Below are 13,288 nucleotides of genomic sequence, written 5' to 3'. Positions count from 1 at the left end.
TTGGATGCTATGGCTGAGAGGCGCCATATAAAAAATATTGTTATTGTTATGATGATGAGTTCAAGCACTGGAGGGGAAATTGTGAAACAACTTGGTACTGGAGCTATCATTATTTTCAGCAAAATAAAATTTGGCTTCTTAGTACACTAGTAAGCCTTGAAGATTAAATGGTATCTACAGCATGTATCTTAGAGATGGGCCAAAGAAGTCAAAATAAAAACGTTTGATATAGCATTTCATATATTATAAAACAGATGTTTGCTTTTAAGTATTCATGATATTTTTAAAAGTTGACACCCATATCAGACATTGAAAAAAAAAAAGATCCACACACTTAATATCAGTTTTTTATTCTTGCTTCCATTATGATTGGACAGGCCAGCTATGTTAATTAACTTAACCCTTAGCGTTGACCATTTGCCAGTTTGCTGTGAGGTTGAGCAATGGATTGTTTCATCACTTTAGAAATGCATCATCAAGACGGGAGGTGCATGGAGTTCTGGAAAAAAAGGACTGTTTAGGTCCCTTCCCTCATGATGATGATGTGATATTATGTTCCCATTACTTGAATATTCATTATGGTTTCCCACATGTTTTTGGCTACCTCTGTTTCCTGCAACTGTTTACATTATTAAGTTGGTCTGGATTATAGAAATGTAGCTTGAATTCTGAATATAGTTAGAGTAGCTTGGGATGTTTGCATAGATTGGGTAGTTCCCTTTTTAGCCTAAGAGAATCATGGAAGTTTTCTAAAAGGAGATGAGACAAAATAGTCAGGGTCTTGTTACTGAAGGGCCTCAAACCACAGATGGAAAACACCACAGGGCTTGTCTGAGGAATTTTCTGGCACACCAGGAACTGGACCCTCCCTGGGCCTTGAACCAGATAACTTTCCACAGAGAGGGGGAAGACTTCATTCCTTTCGGGGCGGGTAGAGGCGTGCATTGCCTGAGTCAGGAACATGGGAAATTGGGGATGTATTGATGTTGCTCTGATCCCGGGACTTCCTACAAGGAAATTAGAGGCATATGACAAGTTAATTTGAAAAGATGAGATAGTAATGAATACATAGTGCATGAGGTATCTGGAGGCACTGTAATCTAGAAAGACAGAGAGAACAGCCTGGTCAGAAGATGAAATGTGAAATTGTCCTTGGCATGTTCTACCCCAAGGCGCCTGAGTTCAGTTTCAACCTTAGCTAACCCCCTCTTTTGCTGCCAAGGAAGTAGTGTGGCCCATTGGCAATGACTGGGGATTTGGAGCAAGACTGGGTGTGAAGCCTGGCTCTTCTTCTTACTGACTCTGTGACCCCTAGCGAGTGACTTCCCTGCTACGTCTCTCAGTTTCCCCGGTTGTAAAATGGTGATGACAATAGTAGCTTCTGGAATTATCCTAAGGGCTGAATGAATCAAATGTGTCAAGCACATAAAATAGTGTCTGGTGCATAGTGTTTGTTAAATAAGTCAAATAAGTTCCATGTTTTCTAAGTTCCTTCTCCTATACCTAGTTAAAACCTAAAGGAGTATAAAATTAATTTCCGGTGTAGGTTTTGATGCTGTTGAAAACAGTAAGTGTGCACTTATCAGATGTGTGACATGGGTAATCTAACCTTCCTTAGCCTTCTCTTTGCTATCTGTAGGAAGAGGGAGAATATGCCTATTTCAAGGGGTTGTAATGGAGAATGAACAAAATAAACATTTGAGAAGTGTCTGTTATGTAATATGTGCTTAAGTAATGGTTGATTCCTTTCTCCCTTTTCCTTTCCCTTGAAATATTTGTATCCTTGACTCTAAAGGACTTTTTAAAAGTTAACACTTTTATCCCCAACTTGCTGCCATGAACTGAAAATGCAGCTAACCTGGGTGACTCAGTCGGTTAAGCACCCGACTTCAGCTCAGGTCATGATCTCATGGTCGGTGAGTTCGAGCCCCGTGTTGGGCTCTGTGCTGACAGCTTAGAGCTTGGATCCTGCTTTAGATTCTGTGTCTCCCTCTCTCTCCACCCGTCCCCCACTCACACACACTCTCTCTCTCTCTCTCTCTCAAAAATAAATAAACATTAAAAAACAAATGCACTTAACTTGTCAGTGTTCTGGGAGGTCTTGAAGTAGGAGGTGACCGGGGCTCTGCTGAGGAATCTAGGTTGTTAAGGCAAACTGGAAAAGAGAAGGAAAGAAAATGATAGCAGTTGGCATGTATTAAGTGCTTACTGTGTTTCTGGTACTTTCGAAGAATTTTTTTTTTTTTTTTACGTCCTCACAACTTGATATGGTAGGTGCTATTATCGTCCCCATTTTCCAGAGAAAGATATTGAGGCACAGGCTGATTAGGTCGCTATCGAGGTCGCTATTCACAACCTCTGTCAGCAACATATTGCTCTTCAGGGATATAGGAATGGAATGCATTCATAAATGTAAAAAACTGCCTACAGTGATCGTGAGGATCTAGAAAGTACTCAGCCCCGGGCCTGGTTTAGAGGAGGGACTCAGTAAGTAGTAGTTTCAGACGTTACCATGTCTGACTTGCAGGCTGTGATGCGACTCCTCCTCCCCTGCCTCTGCATGGTGTCGGCCTCCAGCTCTTGAACTCTAGAGTCCATGAAGTTTATCAGTGCAGCCTCTCAGGAAAGCGCATGCACAGAATGCAATAGAAGTTGAAATACAGGTCATTGCCGCTTTCCTAGAAATCCCTTGTGTGAGGGGACACACACACACCGTCCTCACTTAGAGATGGGTACAGCCTACAAGCTGTGCCACCCAGCCCCCTTCCTGGTGAAGGGCATAAGGATACCCATGGCCTTGACCACCAATCATTAGACTAGGTGGTCTCCTCAAAAGGACAGCACCTGGGGTTGCAGATTTGGTACCAAGTTATGTGCCCATTTGTTTCCATGGTTTTTAGTTTGACCTCCTCTATTAAGGCAGAGGAAAAATTTTCCCACCTTACTTTATCACTAGGTGGCTATGACTCAGGTCCCCCCTCCCACCTCTTTCTATGGGGAACAACACTCACAGTTCCTTCAAAGATAAAATGCCGTGTTTTCTGCTGTCAGGTCAATGGAAATGTGTTTGTTTAACCCCAAGAATATGGAATCCCTTTTAAAGAAATGCATTTTTCCCCAAATTTATCGACTATCGACATTAGCTTTTTATTCATTTACTTTGCTTCCTGGGGACAGAACACATTTTGATGTGATAGATACTGAGCTAGAACTTAGATAGTAAAGAAAAGGCTGCCCAAACATCTCATTTAAAACCTCAGCACCGGGGCGCCTGGGTGGCTCAGTCGGTTGAGCATCCGACTTCAGCCCAGGTCAAGATCCTGCGGTCCGTGAGTTCGAGCCCATCAGCCCAGAGCCTGGAGCGTACTTCCGATTCTGTGTCTCCCTCTCTCTCTCTGCCCCTCCCCCGTTCATGCTCTGTCTCTCTCTGTCTCAAAAATAAATGAACTTAAAAATAAATAAATAAATAAATAAATAAATAAAATAAAACCTCAGCACCAAGGACGTTGGAATAAATACAGTTACCATGAAAATACAGTGTTTTGGAATATGGACATTTAGATGGTAAGTGGCTTCTTAAATGTATATATATCCTGGCCCCAAATCTTCTCTGAATTCCAGACTCATGCATAACTAATGGCTCACTCACCTCTCCCCTTGGCTATCTCACAGACACCTCAAACAGCATGTCGGAAAGAGAATTTGACTTCTGCTTCCACCCAAACTTGTCCATACAGAATCTATTCAGTCTTCCCCATCTGGCAAATGGCCCCACCAGTTGTTCAATCCAGAAACACAGGATTCTCCATTGCTCCTTCTCTTCCCCATGGCCCATGTAATCCATCAGCAAGCCCTCTCATTCCTATCACCAATGTGTCCCTCAAATGCATCCACTTTTCTCAAACTCTACAGGCACCACCCCAGTCCGGGCCACCACCATCTTTGCTGGTCTGCCCACAGCAACCTCCAAACACATCTCATCTAACTCTCTGCCTGGCAACACGAGTGTTGTATCACTGCCCTCAAAGCTCCAGTGGCTTCCCATGGAACTCAGAATAAGATCTAGCTTCACGACTATAACTTCTGAACTCTTTGCTTCTTCTAAATCCTCTTCTACACTCTGTTCTGCCTCTTCCTCCAACTTCATTTAGAATCTCTCTTCTCCTGCCAAATTGAGTTCCAGCCACATTGGATCTTTTTTTTAGTTTCTTGAAAATCAAACCTGTTCACACTGCCTGGATTCTTCTTTTCTCCACTAGTTGTATGGATAGCTCAATTTAGGGCTCAGCTTAAGGATCATCTAATCAGTCTGGCCTTATCACACATTCCATCTAGAACAGTCCTTTCCTGCTACTCTGGCCTCTCCCCACTTTGCCTATAAAATTCTTTTCTTTCCAGCTAGATTTTAAGCAATTTTATTGTTTCTATAAAATTTTAGCTATTTATTTAGTTGCTTATTGTCTGTTTCCCAAATCAGAATATAAATTCCATGAGAGTAGGGTCCAGATATTTTTTTTTTTTTTTTTTTTTTTTGCTAATATATATCTTGCTCATAGGGCCAAGATCTTGACACAGGGATAAATACTAAAAAATTATATGTAGACTTAATTAGTGGAAAAATTAATTAAAATGACATAAATGGTACTTATTCAAATACCTTTAATTATTGGCAGTCATTAATTCAATACATTTATGTCAAATGACAGAGCATGCCCCATGGAATCTGATACACAGATCTTGTCCTGGTTCTATTATTTATTTAGCTGCTTAACCTTAGACAAACTAACCCTTTAAAGGACCTCAGTTTTCTGATCCATAAAATGAGAGTTATAAGGGTCTCTATTTTATAAACTGAAAATTCCAATGAGATAATGCAAATAAAAAACACAATCTAGAGCAGCTGAGTGCCTGGGTGGCTCGGTCGGTTGAGTGTCCAACTTTGGGTCAGGTCTCACGGTTCATGAGTTCAGTCTTATGGTTCTTGAGCTTGAGCCCCCATAGGGTTCGCTGCTGTCAGCATGGAGCCTGCTTATGAGCCTCTGTTCCCCCCCCTCTCTGCCTCTCCCCTGCTTGTGGTCTCTGTCTCAAAAATAAATAAAAAAGCATTAAAAAAACCACAATCTACAATCATTATAGGTGTTTAAGAAAGGATGTTTGCCATTATCTTCATTTCATAGGACCGTAAAAAGCATGCAGAACACATTAATAAACACAATTGGCATGTTCCTGCCCTCACAGGAGATACGGACAACTAAGTAGACAGTGGAATACAATATGCCTAGTGCTGTTATAGAGGATGCACAGGTAATACGTACTACCCAGATGTTCTTGGCATCAAGGTCAACTGGATTTTCTTTGTGTTCCATCAGTTACTTAAAATCTTGCCACATTATAATTTGCTTCATATTTGGATATTTTCTTTCTTATGCAAATTTCATTTTTCTAGAGTTTTTAATTATTATTTTCTTGTATAATGTAATTTTATCTTCTTTTAAAATTTTTTAAAAATTTATTTCGAGAGAGATGGAGCAAGTGGGGGAGGGGCATAAAGAGAGGGAGAGAAAGAGAATCCCAAGCAGGTTCTGTGCTGCCAATGCAGAGCCTGACATGGGGCTTGAACTCATGAGAGCATGAGATCATGACCTGAGCTGAAACCAAGAGTCAGATGCCTAACTGATTGAGCCACCCAGGTGCCCCTAATTTTATCTTATTATTACATTGTTCCAATCTTTAAGTTATTCTAGTTATACAATTAACACTCTTCTTGCTTTCTTAGACTCCTCTTTTGAATGTCTCTGTCCTCTTCCATTTCTACGTTATTGACTGTCTTGGTCTGAGCTGTCATCCTGGGACTTTCCTTCCCTGTGCTCCCTGGTTGGTTCTCACTGAGTATCAAAATTTTCCATCATTTACTCCCATGTTTTACTGGATTCAACATCAAGAAATTATTTAGTAAACTTAGTTAATCTTTGAAAGTTTCAAAAGGTCTTCGCACTTGATTAATCATTTGTTTGGATATGCAATTCTAGGTTGAATATCATTTTCATTTAGAAACTTGAAAGCAAGCTTCATTTTCCTTCTAGTTGCAAGTACAAACTAGTAAGTTAGTCTGAACTAACACATTCAATCCTTCCGCTTTAAGTTCTACTTCTATTTTAAGACCTGTCTCGGGGCGCCTGGGTGGCTCAGTCGGTTAAGTGTCCTACTTCGGCTCAGGTCATGATTTCATGGTTTGTAGGTTTGAGCCCCACGTCGTGCTCTGTACTGACAGCTCGGAGCTCATGAACCTGGAGCCTGCTTTGGATTCCGTGTCTCCCTCTCTCTCTGCCCCTCTCCTGCTTGTGCTCTCTCTGTCTCTCTCTCAAAAATAAATACACATTAAAAAAAATAAAATAAAAGACCTTTCTCTTCACCACGGATTTTAAGTTCAGAATGTCTTGGGGAGTGAAATGGGCCAATGAATACCCATTTCCTCTCAGTCTCCTTGTAGAATATTCTGCGCTTCAGATTTCTCTCGCTCTTTTTCACACATCAACATTATCCTATCCATGTTATTCTTAACTTTGTTGTAATATCCTATTCACTAGTGATGCTACCACCCACTTTCTTTACTCTTGAAGTTTTATATTTGTTTAACTTCTAAACTCTTACATCAGTGGTACTTCAGGAGAGAGTGAAGATAATATTTGTGTTCAAAGACCCACAAAATACAACTTGAAATTACTGTACAGGTTGCCATCGTTTGGAGGCACTATAATTTATTTGACCAGTGCCCAAGTTTTGGACATATATTCCAATATTTTTTGATAATTGTGACTGTGTGACCTCTTCATCCGGAAGAAAGGGGTTGGAGATAGACCTATGGGAGCAGTATGTGAGACAAAAAGTTGCTAAACACCGGGTCCTAACAAGGTCACTTTTGGAAGCTAGAAGTTTTAAAAAAAAAATACATACAGAATTCCATACAGAGAGCCCTCACAGCCTATAAATTGTAAATTAGAAAGCTCTGTGGGAAGGAGATAGGTCTTAAGAATATAAAATGTATTTGGAAATTTGTATAGATTCTTGCCTATAGAATTTGCCAACATTCCTCATTACATCCATAGGAGAAAATTTTTAAAGCAGGATTTCTCCATCCAAGAAACTCGTACTGAGTTGACAAAATTCCCTCCAGAAGGGTTGTATCAGTTTACACTCCTACCTGTCACTGACCTCTTAAAAACAAACCAAAATAGCCACAAGATTTGCTAATTTTACAAACAAAATTTTACCTTATTTTTTTATCTTCATATGTATTTCTTGGATTATTACTGACAGTGAATATTATCCATGTTATGTTACCCAAATGCTCAAACCAACCCTCCATAGGTACTGTCAACCTCATTTTAGAAATGTGTAGACTGAGGCTCAGGGACTTTAAGAATTCTCAAGATCACACAGCTTGCAAGTGTTTAAAAGCATATGTGAACATAGATGTTACTTTGCCAAAAAGTAATTTAAGAACATGTGACTTATCTGCTCATCTTTTTTAATGGAAGATCAAATTATTCATTCTTTCTGGACCTTAGATGTAAATAATTATGTCAAGCATTTTCTACTTCTTGAGACAAATGTATTTTAAGAACCCTTTATTCCCTTTGTGCAAAGTCTAGACTGGAAAGGATGTCCCTGGTACACAGGATTATTGCACAGGGCTGCAAGAACAGGGGATTTCAATTGATTCATGAGAACTTAGCTTTCTCTGGGATCTGGATATCACTTTTAATTGTCCCATTGCTTAACTATATATATATATATATATATATATATATATATATTTCCATTGCAAAAATACATATGACTATAAATTTTTGTTTTTTAATAAACCACGTGGCAAAACAATAATTATTTTAAAAATGTATAAAAATTACAATTTGAAAATTGCCAGTACAGTAGATATGTATACACTGTATTTTGATCTTAAATTAGATGAACAAACCCCAGCTCCAGAATCTTTCTGAACTCAACCATATGCAAAATACCTGGTTTATGACAGCGCTTGTGGAAAAACATATACAATTTATTAAATTGTGATATGGTTTCCTTAATAATATACACTTATTTAGAGAAGCATAAGCTTTCCAAACATACAGCATCTTCCAGGTGTCTTTATGCTAGCAATTCTAAAAACCAAGCAATACCATTCTAGTGCTTTAATAATACCATTCTAGTAAATGGTATGTAGTAAAACCATTCTAAATTCTTTAAGACTTTTTGTGCAAACTGTTAAATACCCTTCATCCCAAATTGGTAGCATAGTCTTTAGTGTATATCTGGAAGCTTCCAAGAAAGAAGAGTGTTTAGTGGGAGTAACACAAATTGAACTGTCCTTTAGTATGGCTGGACCTGAAGAATTCCCTTATACTATCACTGCATGGAAGTTCAAAGTCCAGGTTCTTAGTGTTGACACATGCTGCAAGGTGGATGAATCTCAAAAACATGCTAAGTGAAAGAAACCAGACACAAAAGGTCACATATTGAATGATTCCATTTGTATAGAATAGATATATCCAGACTAGATCAATCCAGAGACAGAAAGTAGGTTAGTGGTTACCAGGGGTTTAGAGGAGGGCAGAGTTGAGGGAAACTGCTTCGGGCCCAGAGGGTTTAACTTCGGAGTGATGGAAACGTCTTGCAACTTCTAAATAGAGGTGGTCATTGCACAGCATTGCGAATGTACTAAATGCCACTGAACTGTTCACTTAAAAAAGTTTTTAAGTTTATTTATTCATTTCAAGAGAGACAGAAAGAATGGCAGAGGAGGGGCAGAGAGGAAGAGAAAGAGAATCCCAAGCAGGCTGCACACTGTCAGCTCAGAGCCCACTGTAGGGCTTGAACTCACAAAACTTGAGATCATGACCTGAACTGAAACCGAGAATCAGATGCTAAACCAACTGAGCCACCCAGGCACCCCTGAACTGTTCATTTTTATGTTTATTTTATTATTTTTTTAAATGTTTATTTATTTTTGAGACAGAGAGACAGAGAGAGAGACAGAGAGAGACAGAGCACAAGCAGGGGAGGGACAGAGGGAGAGAGGGAGACACAGAATCTGAAGTAGACTCTAGGCTCCAAGCTGTGAGCTCAGACCCCGATGCGGGGCTTGAACCCACGAATCGTGAGATCATGACCTGAGCTAAAGTCAGATGCTTAACCAGCTGAGCCACCCAGGCACCCCTGAACTGTTCACTTTTAAATGGTTCATTTTATGTTATGTGGATTTCCCCTGACAAATTATTATTTTGTTTAAAAACCCAAGTTCCTGAACCTAACAGACCCAAACTTGGGAACTGACTCTTCCTACCTGGGTGATGTTGGACAGATTATTCTCATTCCCTAACCTGAACCCGAAGCCTGTACCTAAAGTCTCCTTTAACTTCAGTGTCCGCCCGGGATTGTTGCGAAGGCTCTCTAACAGGACTGCACGGTGGCTGAGGTATCTATCCCAGGTTCTTTTTTTTTTTTTTTTTTTTTTTTTTTTTCTATCCCAGGTTCTTATGAAATATTTGCAGCTGTCGTGCTACAACCACCAGCAGCAATCCCAGCAGCGAGTTCCAGCCCAGATTCTCAGTGTAGTCAAGTGACTATTTTCCAGCTGGTAGTCATGCTCCAGGAATTCTGTTAGGAAGGAGTCACATGACATTGACCTCAGCCTATACTCTCAGTGGCATCCTTCTTTCGAAAGACAAATTTTCGATTAAAACTGTTGTTAATTAATGTCAAAATGGACTCAGAGTGGTGAGTAAGGATCACATCCCTGAAACATCAAATGATCAGCCTTCTCGTGAGAGTAGTGGACCCTGCCTCCCAACGTGTGCTCCTTAACTGAAGAAGGGACCAACCAGTGAAAAAAAAAAACAGTCTTCCCTGGGGCATTTTAAAAGGAAGCGTGAGCTTCCACGTGGAACCTAAAAACATAACAAATAAATAAAGAAACAAAAAGCAGAGACAGACCCTTAAAGCCAGAAAACAAACTGGTGGTTGCCAGAGGGAAGGGGGAGTGATGGGCAAAATGGGTGAAAATTGGGCCTCCAGTTATGGAATGAATGAGGCAGGAATGAAAGGCACAGCAGGGAAAACACTGTCAGGGGGTGGCTACACGTGTGGCAGGCCCAGCATCAGGGGCAGACTCGTTGACTCCCTGTGTCATACGCGTGAAACCGATGTAACGTCGTGTGTCCACTACACGTCAGTAAAAAAAAAAAAAAAAGGTAAATACAATTTAAAACAATAAAAAGAAGTGTGAAGAGAAGACATGAATTTCACTGAGCTTCAGAGAAACAAAACTCTGGCCAGCAGCTGAAAGTTGCCATTCGTCCACAGTGGATGGTGTGTGTTGACACAAAAGCGTGGCTTGGGGTGTCAGGGTGGCTCAGCTGGTTGAGCGTCTGACCTCGGCTCAGGTCACGATCTCACGGTTCGAGAGTTCAAGCCCCACATCAGGCTCGCTGCTGTCAGCGCAGAGCCCACTTCAAATCCTCTGTTCCCGCCCCCGCCACCCCCGGCTTGTGCTCTCTCAAAAATAAAAAAAAAACATCATCGACAATGGCTTCTACAAAAGTACTTTTTATTAATGGGATTCTCTGGAGAGCTTGAAGCACATTTGCTGCTTTACTAACTGACATTCTGTTACCCACACGTGCTTTGGTTTTGTGTGTCCTTCCTTTGCGCTCCCCAAATCGGGAGCAGGCTGGAGAATTTTTTAAGAGATGGAAACGTACTGTTTTGCAGTCTTCTTGCGACTATCTAATTAGTTTTCCCAAAGCCTAACCAAATTAGATGTGAAGGACAGCCAACATCCCGGTGCTGTTAGTTATTAGCCATGTGACCTCGAGCAAAACTTGAGCTTTTTGGGCTTTCGTTGTCCTGACGTGAATGAAGAAGGAGGATAATAAAATCCATCTCCAGTAGGTGTTGAAAGTACCGCTTGAGTTACCGTGTTTACAGTGGCTCAGTGCTCAGCAAACAGAGGGCAATAAATCGCCTTCTCCCCCAGCGCTGCCCGTGTCAAGAGAGATTCGGTAGCAGCTTTTTCCTGGTAGCAGCCGGTCAGTCTCGTGCGTTGGCGTGGATTAGGGAATGCTTAGTGCGTGCCTCTTGTCCATCACCTCATTTAATAATTTTTTTTAAGTTTTTAAAATTTATTTTGAGAGAGAGAGAGCATGCACAAGTGGGGGGAAGAACAGAGAGAGAGAGAGAGAGAGAATTCCAAGCAGGCTCCACGCTCTCAGCGAGGAGCCCAACAGGGGGCTCCAACTCACAAACTGCGAGACCATGGCCCGAGCAGAAATCGAGAGTCTGAAGCTCAACCCACCGAGCGCACCAGGCGCCCCTCCGTTATCTCATTTAAATCCTTACGTGATCATACCCAGTTTAGTTGCAGAACATGAGGCTCGGAGAAGTTAAGCAATTTGTCCGAGACGGCTCTGCCACAGAGCAGGGGAGCTGATGCGCAAACCCAAATCTCCCAATGAAGCTTGTACCACCAAAAGGCTTCACCAGGGTCTGGCGGAAGTTTAGTTGATCTGCAGTCTGTTGAATTCGACACTGAATAATAAACTGCTAGACCTCCTTCCACCTGGGCTCAGGTTTCCAGCTTCAGAGAGACACTGTGTACCTGCGGTCACGGTTCGTCTGGATCCAGAGAGCCTGCCCAGTTGCGTGACGGACCCCTAAGCGCCTCCGCGACAGGACTGGCGACTTCGGAACGATCCTGGCACCCGCCGGGCGTGTACTTGCCGCCCCCTGCATGATGGGGGCAGGTCAGATGACCACTGCACAGTTGAATGAGACTGAGGCAGGAAAAGCCTCATGTGAAAACACACGTCTTTCCAAAATGATGGTGGACCTACACCGTTGTAACTGGCAGTGATATTCTTGGCATTTGTTGAAAACACCCCAGGCTGCTTGGGTAATTAATTTCATAGGGTTAGTCATTAACAGGCTTCCTGCTTTCCTCCTCTTTTGACAGGCCCAGCTGTGAGATACAGTAAGTTCGACATGTCAGAGGCCAGGCCGCCTCCCCTGCTTGGGCAGCACACGACGCGTGTCCTGAAGGAAGTCCTCAGATATGATGACAAGGCCATTGGGGAGCTGCTCAGCACTGGAGTGGTGACCCAACATGAAGCTCAGTGACGAAAAATGCTTTCTCAAAACCGCAATCTGAATGTACTTCACTAGCAAAAGCAATAGTCTTTCTGGACCCTTCTCCCCAGTTCTGGTGCCTGCCTCTGCAAAGAGAAGTTAGAGTAATTCCAGATTTCCTGCCTGGCGCCTCCAGAATGGCTCTGGTATCAATGCATCTCGTGCTTTCTAAATGTACCCCACCTTTTACTCCTTACCATTTCCCCCCACCCCACCCAGATAATAGGTTAATTGTGAATTTGTGGGGGTTTTTTGTAAAGATTTTTTTTTCTGGAAAAATACATTCCTCTTTCTAATTACATTAATCGCCCAAACGTTTGCCCCTCCAGCCCACGCAGGTCTGAAAAAGAGCAGATCTCTTGTCGTTCTCTACTTGCACATAAAGTCCTCATTTAAACCTTTGTTAGGAAGTCAAAGCAATAAGCAGAATGACAGTTTCAGTGATTGATTTTAAACAGAATAACTTAATTTTGAGCTCATGAACCCTTTGTTAATCTGTAATTTAAACCATGGACTTTGCGATGTCCATTATAAAACTGAGCTTCTTTCTCTCCATGGGGGTAAATATTTGCTTTATGTTGTATTTCTCTGATCATTTCATGATATGTGGCAGAAAATCAATTTCCATGAATGCATTTTGGAATGTATGTGTCTATCTGCATTAGGGAGTGAAGAGTGGTTCTTTGATCAGTACCTTATTTTGAGCCAAGTACAAATGTAACAGGTTTTTAAACGAATGTCAAATGACTATCTAGTATTAAATAATATTATAGGAGAATATATAGGAAATATATAGGAGAATATAATCTAGTATTAAAGAATATTATAGGAGAATATATAGGAAATAAATAGGAGAATATAATCTGAGCACTCACTGTAGAAGAATACATCATGCCTTAATATTAAGTATTTGCATTTACATATTTAAGTTTTTGCCAGAGAATTTAAAGTATAGAAAACATTTTCTGTCCAGAAGGTAGTAGCTGATTTGTATTATGTTCTGGGATCAGTCATCTCTCAAAGTACCAATCACCAAAGCCCAAGGTATAGACCAAGGGATCAGATGATCACAGCCTGATATGATCACAGTTCACGACTGTTAAGC

The 13,288-nt window shown here is 41.2% G+C and overlaps 1 protein-coding gene across 1 annotated transcript in view; it reads left to right on the top strand.

The window, feature by feature from the left end:
• Window positions 1-12,952, top strand: part of SUGCT (succinyl-CoA:glutarate-CoA transferase) — a 774,528-nt gene extending 761,576 nt beyond the window's left edge. The window contains exon 14 of the mRNA XM_043588522.1: window positions 12,011-12,952. Within this exon, the coding sequence (XP_043444457.1) occupies window positions 12,011-12,174 (164 nt within the window). The 3' untranslated portion in view covers window positions 12,175-12,952. The remainder of the gene's footprint in view (window positions 1-12,010) is intronic.
• The last annotated feature ends 336 nt before the right edge of the window (window positions 12,953-13,288 follow it).

Source organism: Prionailurus bengalensis, chromosome A2 (genome assembly GCF_016509475.1).
Source record: "Prionailurus bengalensis isolate Pbe53 chromosome A2, Fcat_Pben_1.1_paternal_pri, whole genome shotgun sequence".
NCBI lineage: Eukaryota > Metazoa > Chordata > Mammalia > Carnivora > Felidae > Prionailurus > Prionailurus bengalensis.
Note: the sequence above shows the minus strand (reverse complement) of the source record. Positions and strands in the feature narration are given on the sequence as shown.